The sequence below is a fragment of the Pelecanus crispus genome, chromosome 2 (genome assembly GCF_030463565.1).
Source record: "Pelecanus crispus isolate bPelCri1 chromosome 2, bPelCri1.pri, whole genome shotgun sequence".
Lineage (NCBI taxonomy): Eukaryota > Metazoa > Chordata > Aves > Pelecaniformes > Pelecanidae > Pelecanus > Pelecanus crispus.
The window spans coordinates 87016092-87028228 of record NC_134644.1 but is presented as its reverse complement, the minus strand read 5'-3'; the positions used below and the strand labels follow the sequence as shown (position 1 = coordinate 87028228).

Below are 12137 nucleotides of genomic sequence, written 5' to 3'. Positions count from 1 at the left end.
ATGGTCTGTGAACTGGATCTTTGAAATGAAACAAGACAGCTTCTGTTCTCAGACTTGAAGACTATATGAACTCACCTAGGGTTGCACATTTAAAAATGCTACAGACCAAAATATTGTCAAATTACAGGGCAATTTTTCCCCTCAGTGGTCCAGTCCTCCTTTAGCACTCTCCAGTAAACAGCTGTTAAAAGGCTCAGGAAACAGAAATAATTTAGTCTGAGGAAGTAACACTGATGAGTTGGACAATGATGTTGTTTTACTCTTGCAAATAAATCCTACTTTGTCTGCCAGGGACTTCAGATATATTGACTGTATAGCTACTTACTGCCTCAAAACAGAAGGCATTGGAGGGTTTGAAAGAACTTGCCATTGCAACCTTTTTGGTTCCGATTATTTTTAATTATCTTCAAAGACAAAAACACTCTTATAAGGAAAAAGCTTCCAGCAGGAAGACATTTTAAAAGGGTAAACATCAACGTTTAACTTCTTAGAACTCTCTCCCTCATGGGTATTTTGTTGCAAGTCACCAATTTTCCCTCAGTATTACCCCCAGCTCTTCCTTGCTGTCTGTGTATATAGGATATTTAAAAGGTCATCTGCATCTGATTTAAAAAAAAAAATCAAGAGACAAAAAAAAAAGCCCCTAAAGTGTCAGTCTTTGAATTGCTGTTGAAACTATGGGCTATTTATACTTTTATCATTTCAAACAAGGTGTAGGTCAAACATTTCTAAAGGTCCTTTTTCTATTATGTTTTTAATTCCTTGAGTGAATGAATGTACTATGATGAAGTGGACTCTACTTTTCCTGAGCTATGGCTTTGAATATAAATAATTTGTTTTATCAGTTCTTTCCTTTTTGGAGTATCTTTTTGTGACAAGCAGACACAATTTTAAATTTGAAAGAGAAATTGAACTGAAAGGAACTGGAGAGTTCAGACTAAAGTACCTCCCTGTTTCTTATATATTTTAAAGCATGATGCTGTTTTAAGTGCAATGCATAACTATGTGCAAACTCTCAGTTTGGAAACCACCCAAGAGAGTTACAACGCTTCTCCGTGAAGGCAGCAAAATGCATCTTACTGGTGATTTTACACCTACTGGAAGGATGCCCATAACTTAGATTTTCTTCCCTCTAAATCCTCCTGACCACTGATGAACACTGTTGCACTTCATGCTTGCACAGAGTGGAATTGTCTCTTTTAGTAATTAGTTTCAAAATGGCAAATCACTGCTCTTGGGATTATTAGGGGGACAAAATATGTCAAACATTTTAAAATAGTTTTCTCAGAGACTGAGAAAGGCAGTGGCAGGAAACCTACCCCAGTGACTAGTAGGACCATACTGACCATTCAATCCTGTTATCACTTCTCATCAAAGTCACACCAGAACAAAGCCTTATTCCATGAATTATTTATGTTGTAACTACCACCCGCTACTGTTGTAGACATCTCCTGCACTCAGAGAAGAAAATCTGCCTTAGTTGCAACTTAAAGCATGCTCATCAAAACAAAACACAAACACACACAAAATCTCTCTGACATATCACAGTTTGAGTTCCCATGTTCTGATTCTCAATTACAGTCGCAATGCACCTGCTTTTATTCTTTGAAAACAAAAATGGAGTATATTGATAAATGGCTTGCAGTCAAGTATCAATGTGTAAAAAAGTAAAGAAAATGGAGAAGTTGAATAATCTTCTTCACTCTTGTATCAAAACTAGCAAGTTTTCATTAAACCATTCATACATTCCCAGTGGCTTGGATTTACCATACTACTTTGTAGCACTGAACACCATTAGATGCAGCTTCCAGTTACTTGACAGAAAAAGAGGAAACAATATTCAGCTACCAGTCCCTACACATATTTGCATTAGTTTCTGAGTAGACATGAAAAAGGGTAAGCACATGAAAGCAATTAGATGGATGTAGAAAATCATGAAGTGAAATCCCCACACTGTTTTGAAAGTGTTATTTGTGAAGCACTCACAGCAGATTAAAATTAAGCATGAGCATAGCGTATGATTCTACAGTACTGAGATCTGTTGACACACGGAAAAGGAAATAACAAAAAACTGCTTTAATATACATAAGGTAAGTATGTTATCATATAGGGTGCAGGTGCCCAGGTGCCGGCAGCAGCGGGGCGGGGGGGGTGGGTGCTGCCAGGCGGCCCCTGCGAGGAGCGGCCAGGGCTGCCCCGCGCCGGCCCCAGGCGGTTCCAGCCGGTTCCAGCCGGTTCCCGGCGGTTCCAGGCGGCTCCCAGGGCCCCAGTGCAGGGCAGGGCTGAGCCCCTCAGCCCCGGGCGGGCGCCTCGGGGAAAGCCTGGGGGAGGAAGGGCAAAAGTGCAGCTGCCTGTGAGGTGATAGCAAATAGGAAATACATTGTAGTGCTTTACCTCAGAAATTAAACGTACCAGTAGTAATATGTTAGAGCCATACTTGAAACAGAAAGCTTTTAAATGCCTGTGAAGGGTCATTTTGGTCGGGAAGAACTAGAAAGTCCATTTAATTTTCAACTGCTCAATAGCTCTGTTTAGCAGAATTTAATGTTCCAAGAGCTATTTCAATGAGCAGATTCCTCTACTTTGCACCTCCTACAAGAAATGGCATGCAGTTTTAGTTTGTTTTCCTTAAGCGGAAAAAAAGAATAGTGATTAAAACCACATCATGTTTTTCAAGATCTATTGCAGCTTCCATGCTTTAAATTTCAATTAAAGACCATTAACAGTGTTAAGCTATATAATACTTATGGTCCTATAGAGGCCAAGGAGAAATAAGCACAGACTATCAAATTAGTATTTGCTTGAAAGCTGAGCAAATACAACTTTTAGAGATCATATACCATTTCATCCACTATAACTCTTCCAGATATCATGACTTTTTAAATTATGCAAATTATGTATAAAACTGTACCCATAGAAGTAAAAAAGATCTGGAGAGGTGGGCCTGTGTGAACCTCATGAGGTTCAACAAGGCCAAGTGCAAGGTCCTGCACCTGGGACAGGGCAACCCCCGGTATCAGTACAGGCTGGGGGATGAAGGGATTGAGAGCAGCCCTGCGGAGAAGGCCTTGGGGGTACTGGTGGATGAAAAGCTGGACATGAGCCGGCAATGTGCTCTTGCAGCCCAGAAAGCCAACCGTATCCTGGGCTGCGTCAAAAGAAGCGTGGCCAGCAGGTCGAGGGAGGTGATTCTGCCTCTCTACTCTGCTCTGGTGAGACCTCACCTGGAGTACTGCGTCCAGCTCTGGGGCCCTCAGCACAAGAAGGACATGGACCTGCTGGAGCGGGTCCAGAAGAGGGCCACCAAAATGATCCGAGGGCTGGAGCACCTCTCCTTTGAGGCCAGGCTGAGAGAGTTGGGGTTGTTCAGCCTGGAGAAGAGAAGGCTGCGAGGAGACCTTATTGCGACCTTCCAGTACTTAAAGGGGGCCTACAGGAAAGATGGGGAGAATCTTTTTAATAAGGCCTGTTGTGACAGGACAAGGAATAATGGATTTAAACTAAAGAAGAATAGATTTAGACTAGACATAAGAAAGAAGTTTTTTACAATGAGGGTGGTCAAGCACTGGAACAGGTTGCCCAGAGAGGTGGTGGAGGCCCCATTGATGCCTAAAAATATTCAAGGTCAGGTTGGATGGGGTTCTGAGCAACCTGATGTAGTTAAATCTGTCCCTGCTCACTGCAGGGGGGTTGGGCTAGATGACCTCTAAAGGTCCCTTCCAACCCAAAGCATTCTATGATTCTATGATCCTGGACTAAGCATAGTGTTTAACTTCCAGATATTGTCTACAAGCACATTTACATGTGTCTACCTAAGACATACATGTGTCTACCCAAGCAATTTAGTGTGTTACAGTTCTTTTTTATGTGGTTGCCTTGCTTCTCTATTTGGAGTCTTGTAGTCTCAGAGAGTGGTTTCTGTCTTCTTGGGACCATGGTTCACTTTGTTCACCAGGCCGTCACTTACAATGTGACTCAAGGTCCTCTGGCCATTAGCTATGTATGGATACGTGACGTGAGCCTGGAACTGGCACAGACTTCATTGCCAGTGAAGATTTGATGCAGATACAAACCTGGCACCGTGGTGCTTCCCCTCTTTTCACCATACCAGTTGGGAAAGAAGACATATCCATTTGATTACAACTAGATTAGTGCTGTTAGCCAGACTGTTTTTCCCTAGCAGCATCCATACAGGCATTGGTGTGGTCTAAGCTCTTTCCCTTCTGTCCAACTCATACAGTAATAAAAATATAGGACATGCTGCCTTTCATTTCTGTCAAACCAGGTCTTCTCTGCTAAGCTAGAGTTTGAATGTCACCACTGTTAGTTAGGCTACTTTTTCATCTTTTTAGTTTTTTTTGGTTTCATTTTGCTACCCTTGCCTATATCCTCCTTCCTTCCTTCACTTCTTTCTTTCTTCTTTCCTTTCTTCCTTTCTCTCTTTCTTCCTTTCTTCCTTTCTTTCCCAATATGTGCTGTATCTCATTTAATGCCTCACTTGACAGTTTGATCTACCAGCACCTGATGAGGCCCCATTGGTTTTATGAAAGATGTCTCTTGCAATGCTAGGTGGTTCTGGTTGGATGAACAGTCCTATTGAATTTACCATTTTAGAGAAAAAGCACAATCCCAAAGCAGTCTGCCTGTTTGGTCTTTAAGGACAGATTTTAAGCAGAGAGGCATTCAACACATCCCACATTGATCCTTAACAGAACAAATACTGACACTAAACTCCCCGAGAAGGGCAAAACTGCTTTGGAACATCTACTCTTATCTCTGTCGGATGTGGCCTGCACCCCTAAAAAAAAGTCTAAAAGGACAGTAATCCATTCCAGTACTAGTTCACTGTGAAGCACTGGAGTTTCACTGTAGGTCTCTGTTCTTTTTCACCTTTTCCAAGATTTGCCAGTCTAAAGAGGCAACCGTAAATGCTCACTTAGGTCTTTCATTTACAGTGCCTGGCATACCTGACCAAAATTACCATCAGGTAATTGGGACACTGGGGATCATCCCCTTAAGCAGTTGGGTTGAGTATGCCCTCAGTATGTCCTACCCAAATGACTCAATCCCTCTTCCCTTGTTACCCAACACTTTTAAGAAACTCATATGCAGAGACATCTGTTCAGGGCTGGGAATCCACAGCCTTTGAGCAAATATATCTAGCTTTGGATTCAGGCACATGACATGACTGTGGCTTTTTCGGTCTTCACTAAAAGACCAATGGATATTGCAAAGCCATTGCATTCCTTAATGACTGTCAATTCTGTCCTGTGTCATCCAGCAAACCCAGTGTCTTGCAGGGATACATGCAGTACAGTAGATAACAAACAATTCATTCTTTATGGGCATAAAAACTTACTATTCAGCCAGGTCAGGTCTTTGCCACGGGTACCTTCTGCTGCTGTTTAATGAAGCAACAAGTCAGAGACTCCAATATACGCTGAAGTTTCCAAGAGAATAGTCCTTTTGCAAACAGAAAATATAAACCCTCTGCACACTTCAATTTAGAGTAAATGATGAATCTAACTAGTTATAGTCATAAACTCCTTACTGAGCTGGATCCCAACAGAGTTCTCACTCACTGAGAATCAATCAACCTCCCGGACATCCTTACAGACAGTTTTTGATGCCTCTGATGTTAAAGGAAAACAACGGTTGTACCACGTGTTTTGAGAAGTCATCATAGTTCCTGTGTTCTGGACTACAAGAAGAAGTAGAAAAGAACCAGTCCTTCAAAAAGAAAATAATTCAAAACATATTTCACTCTGACACTCTTGACCTGTGCTGAAATATTTAGGAGCCCACACATGTACCCCCAAAAGCAAGCTTTCATATCCTTGCCATAAATTGGTGCCTGAAATAACCCTCTTCACAGCCTATGTGTTAAGTCTTGCTGAGGAAAAAATAATTTGCTAAATCTTGTTGTCCCTCAAGTGTCAATTCCACCACACTGTGGTATCTTCAGTAAGATTTTTGAAGATACACAGCTGTGAACAACTTGCTTTTTACATCCAGTAGAGTTACACCAAAAAAATCTGAAGTGGAAACTGTTAAAGGACAAGCTGTCCCCTTCTACCTTGGCAGCTGAGTTTAGACACAGCAGGTCACAATTCATTCATTCAGTTTGCAGAATATCTTTTCTCCCTTTCCATTCTTCTTTATTGATCCCTGTCACAAGAATCTGCTCTAGATGAAAATTCAACCTCTACAGAACTTCAGTGCCACAGAGTTGATTCCCTTCACCTGAAAGGGAAGGCATTTTATGCTCAGTCAGATCTTCACACCAAATATTATGCCTGCATATGAGCACTTTCAATTAAAAATCCTACTCTTTAATCTCTCATGACACCAAAGGTCTTTACAAAATAGAGAGCTATGGTAGAAACACTCTTCAGGAATCAAAATACAGAAGTTTTTAAAAGGGTTTGGTAAGTATTCATCTTACCACTACAACAGCAACATTTCATTGGGATCTTTTTTTCTGTCCCACTTGATGGCAAACCCTTTGAAATCAAGACAACATGCTTACAACATGTATTACTCTCTCCAAAACCAGTGGTTTTGGTAGCTGCTGCATCAGAAAGAAAAGTCCATTCAAAATTCCTGCCCAGAATGGTTTCTGGCTTTCAATTCTTTCAGAAAATTATTTTGGTTAATATTTCCTTAAAACTGACTGTTTTTCCAACAGTGGCAACTCTGTGCACATCTGATGTTAGCTAATCTTTATCTTTTTACGTTGACAGAATATGGACTTTCAGGAAAATGCATCTTTTTACCTCTGATGTTGCCAGATTCTATGCAAAATATTTCTCATTGGGTTATGGACTGTATGAAGCAATACTAAGCAATACTAACAATACTAAGCAATATGAGGAATACTAACATTACTAACTTAAAACAGTGTATTTATAATACCAATACATATACATTTAACTAGAGTACAAGCAACATCTGAGGCGTCCCTACTTTATATTTTTATGACTGTGGTAAGCTGTCCTAGGCTCCATTCATACTTTTGCTACACACTACACTCTTGTTGAGGTGTCTAAAAGCAATGCCACTTTTGGGATTGCTGTCTTTAAGGCTTTTTTTGAGTTAAGGAAAATAAACTTTAATATGGATGAAGAATTTATTTGTAAATTTATTTTTGAATGATGATGGATTAAACCACTGTTGGTACACAGTAGTGCTTCCTTTAGGTAACAGCTATTAGAGTATAACTTTTAGATTTAAAAGAAGTATGTTTTTTCTGGATATACTTAAAATAAATTGAAGTTTTTCAGAACAAGTTTGAAACCGTGTAATACTTTGTAATTGCACCACTTTATTTGTGTCCTGGTTTCGGCTGGGATAGAGTTAATTTTCTTCCTAGTAGCTGAAATAGTGCTGTGTTTTGGATTTAGTTTGAGAATAATATTGTTGACACACTGATGTTTTAGTTGTTGCTAAATACTGCTTATGCTAGTCAAGGACTGTTCAGCTTCCCATGCTCTGCCAGGCACACAAGAAACTGGGAGGGGGCACAGCCAGGACAGCTGACCCAAACTGACCAAAGGGCTATTCCATACCATGTGACATCATGCTCAGTATAGAAACTGGGGGGGGGGGTGGCTGGGGAGCAGTGATTGCTGCTCGGGAACTGTCTGGGTATCGGTCGTCGGGTGGTGAGCAATTGCACTGTGCATCACTTGCTTTGTATATTAATATTACCATTATTATTATTTTGTTATTATTATCATTACTATTTTACTTTATTTCAATTATTAACCTGTTCTTATCTCAACCCAGGAGTGTTTCTCACTCTTACTCCTCCAATTCTCTCCCCCATCCCATTGGGGTAGGGGGAGTGAGCGAGCGGCTGCGTGGTGCTTAGCTGCTGGCTGGGGCTAAACCATGACAATTTGAAAAATAATAAACGGGCCTTGAAACGATCTACTAATAAAAAAAAATAAAAATTATGGATCAGCTTTCGGTATGTTAAGAAAGAAAAATAGAGCATATATAGACTTTCTACGCAGAAAAAAGTATAAAGGAAGTATTAACCATAACTCTAACCCCACATATGAATAAAATGTCTTTTCTGAATACGAGGTTTAAGCTTCTTTTTGAATGTCCCTGCAATGTTTCTCTGAAATTGGGAAAAGTAACTTTTCTCAGAATTACTGTCTCCTAGTATATTTTTTCAAAGATAGATCAAAGATAAATTGTGTAATACACCAAGGTCTGGTTTCCCACACTGCTCTTTTATGGTCTTAACCTTTACTAGAAACTACTGCTGTAATTATTATTTGAGGTTCTGCATATACAAAATCCACTTACATAGTTTTGATTTCTACCCTCAGGATGCTGTGTATTACATGAAGGAAAGGATGACCATCCTCTTTGCTTATAATAATAATAAATACTGACCTGAAGCAACTAGTGGATGTCCATAATCACTCAATATGGACTTTGCCACCATTTCACAAACATAGTTGACTTAAACAAGGAACTCTTCTGTTGTTACTGGATTACGTACCCCATTCATTCATTGAACCTCATTTCCATCTATTCTAGTAGAACCTTCTCAAGCTGACTTAAACAGTGAATAAATGAATGCATATGTTGCATTGTGAATTGTAGACACTGGTTTTAAGAGTAATGTGATATTCAAAAGTTTTCAAGCTCCCTTGACAGATATATAGATGCAGGATAAGAAACAAGAAAAAATATATCAATCATGAGCTCAGAAAGCAAGCAGATGTAAATCACAAATCCAGATGAATCTGGTAGCCTCAGTTTTGGAATTTCTGCTGATCATTTCACTGGCATGTTTGTCACCTGACTATTAGTGTTAATTTTAAAGATCACACTTAGTACTTATTTTTGACTGAGACCTCTCCATGACAAACATTCCTGGTCATTGACCACGAATCATTGAGTTCTAAGTTGTGCTCTTACTATGTCACATAATTTCCAAACACCATCTCCAAACACGTTGCAGCAAAATTAACAGGAAGATGGCATTTTATGTCACCCACCTACCCAAATCATTTTGGCTTTGGATAAAGTCAGATAAAAGGAAAAATCCAGAAAAGTTTTCACTATACAACACAGATGGCCTTTGGAAAGGTATGTGCAACACCAGGGAAATGAGATAGCTACTATGTAGTTTATGTACTATGATTTTAATAATTAATTATTTTTTTCTCTAATAATTTGAGAATTTAGTCTATCAGACTGTTAAAACATTAATTAGAGTAACAATCAATTTTTAGCTCCACATATAATTTCTGTTTCCTTTTGCTTATTTTGTGTAAAACTCTCCCCATGCATGTGTTTTCTACACTTTTCCCAAACTTCTCAGAAAATTACTATAGGGCAACTTTGTATACTCAGGTTAATTTTAAATTTGCTTGCTCAAATGAGTAACTTTTTTTCTCTAACCAGAGCTAAAAAGGTGAAAATGCGGTCCTAACTGCTCCTCAAGTTTCTTCTCGGTTCTGTATTTTTTATTTGCCATTTTACTTATCTTTACTTGTCACTTCCCATTTGCAAACACTTTTTTTCTCTCAGCCAAAGTAGTTCTGTGTTTATCAACATCTCTCTTTTTCAAATGCAGATGAGTTAGCCTATAAAAATGTTAACCCTTTTCCCTCCAAAGAGTCTTCCTTCACTCATGCCTGGAAGAAAATTATTAAGTGACACCACTCACACTTTATGATTTGGGATCATAAATATTCAAAAATAATGCAATAAAAAAAAGCAATCAGCAGGTTTTTGAAGGAGCCTAAATAATTTGAAATTCAGGGTGCCCTGCAAAACTATTTATTTCCTGGGACTTCTGGGAACAATACACTTCCAAATACAATAGAATAGTGTTTTGATACAGTGACACTTCTTATTTTGTGGGCAAGGTCAATTTTCATAACCTATCAGTCTGGCCTGGACTGAGGAACTGGCTTAAACACTTTGGAACACTTGAGAGGCAGGACTTTACACTTGATAAGTGTATAAAATAAATATAGGGACTATTTACAAAGCTCTCAACATACTTTGGAAATGGCTGTATCATTAAATGCTAGTGCTAAAGTTACAGTCTCAAAGCAACAAATAAAAAGTGGAAACAAAAAGGCAGTTTACTCATTCATAAGCTTGCACTCTTAAATTTGTACTTAGTATTTAAATTTCATAAATTTTAATAAACATTTCCTTTATCAAATCCCCAACATTCTTAATTCTTTGAAGAAGCATTTTATAGTATAATAATCCCATGCACCAGTACATGCTGGGGACCTACTGGCTGGAAAGCAGTTTTGCAGAGAGCTTGGGATCCTCACGGACATCAAGCTGACCATGGGCCAGCAATGTGCCCTTGCCGCAAAGAAGGCTAATCATATCCTGGGCTGCATTAGGCAAAGTACTGCCAGCAGGTCAAGGGAGGTGATCCTTCCCCTCTACTCAACACCAGTGAGACACATCTGGAGTGCTGTGTCCAGTTCTGGGGTCCCCAGTAGAAGAGAGATATGGAGTTACTGGAGAGAATCCATCAAAAGGCCACTAAGCTGATGAAGGGACTGGAGCACTTTTCATATGAGGAGAGGCTGAGAAAGCTGGGACTGTTCAGCCTGGAGAGCAGAAGGCTCAGCAGGGACCTTATTAATGTATACAAATACCTGATGGGAAGGTGCAAAGAGGGCAGACCCAGTCTCTTTTCAGTGGTGCCTAGTGACAGGACAAGAGGCAGTAGGCACAAACTGAAATACAGGAAATTCCCTTTAAATATAGAAACAAACTTTTTACTGAGCAGGTGGTCAAACACTTGAAGATGTTGCCCAGAGAGATTGTGGAGTCTCCACCTTTGGAGATACCTAAAATCTGACTGGACATAGGCAGTTCAAAACCATGTAAAAAATGAAAATCTGTAGTATAGAAAATGAAATATCTGTGTTTATCACCACCCATTACTGCTGACACTAACTTCCACTTTCAAGCAAATTACCATTTTGAATTAATTCCTTGCGCCTGTTTGGATATTATTGTGGCATTATATGTTATATATTTTTCATTAAATTGCATGGCAAAACATAAGCATCAACTGAAAATAATTTAAAGGACATTTCCATTGTCCTTTATGTATGCATCTAGTATGCTACAGTCATATGTGCAGTTCTGTTGACTTTATTGTAGTTCACTTCCTAACTGCCTCATTTCTATCACATGGTCGTCAATGAATTTTAGTCACTGCAGTTTATTGCAATTCAGGGAGCGTTAAAGAGTAAGAGTATTTTTTCTTCAAAATAGGTTACATTCTTCAAACATAAACACAGAAAAGGAATGTGTTATCTTGTATGAAACATGATAGATTCAAAGAGAAAGTATTGAAAAAGAATTTTATAATTACTTATATTATGTTTTCATACAGAAGAGATACTGAGTGGGCTGCTGGTAGGAACGATGTGCTAGAGCAAACAAATCTGTCAAAGATATCTTCATTTGTTTCATTCAAATATTTCTGAATAACTTTAGCAATATTAATTTAGTGATTCTGGCAGGACAAACAATATATATATATTGCCTGGAAATCTGCTTCCTATGCATTAGAATAAAACATAGAAACTAGGGCTCTGTGGAAAGATAAGTAAACTTGACAATTATACCAAAATCTTAATGAGACCTACCTTGCCTACATACTGATAATCAGATCCTGTGTATTCCTCTAAAAGGAAAAACTGGTTCCACATCCAGCCTCGCTTCTGGCGGTGAATTGCTTTTCCATCATTCCCTGATGCACGCCCCCCAAAGCTTTTGGGTCTGAGATCAGGAGTCCTTCTGAACAGCATTTCTGTACGACAGGGATGCAGCAGCCACATCCAGAGCAGCAGAAGTAGTAGGACTTGCTGTATTGTCATAGTTCTCCACTGCTGATGCTCTTCAGGCTGGTCAGCGATGGAGTCTAGTTTTTTCCTGACTTGCTCTTTATGTCTCTAGTTGCTGATGCACCCAAGCAATTTCCAGCAGCTCATCTCTGAACTGTGCATAGTATCCAAATCCTGAAAGTATACAGAGAAGAGACAATGTAAGTTGAAATGCATTCACTCCCTAGTGTACAACATCCCTGCCACTGTACTCTGCAGATACAAAACATTATGACATAG

General features: G+C 39.3%; 1 protein-coding gene across 1 annotated transcript in view; it reads right to left on the bottom strand.

Moving 5' to 3' along the window:
* Positions 1-11891, bottom strand: part of LOC104035783 (cadherin-10) — a 69401-nt gene extending 57510 nt beyond the window's left edge. Inside the window, exon 1 of the mRNA XM_075706101.1 lies at positions 11661-11891. Within this exon, the coding sequence (XP_075562216.1) occupies positions 11661-11891 (231 nt within the window). The remainder of the gene's footprint in view (positions 1-11660) is intronic.
* Between the last annotated feature and the right edge of the window lie 246 nt (positions 11892-12137).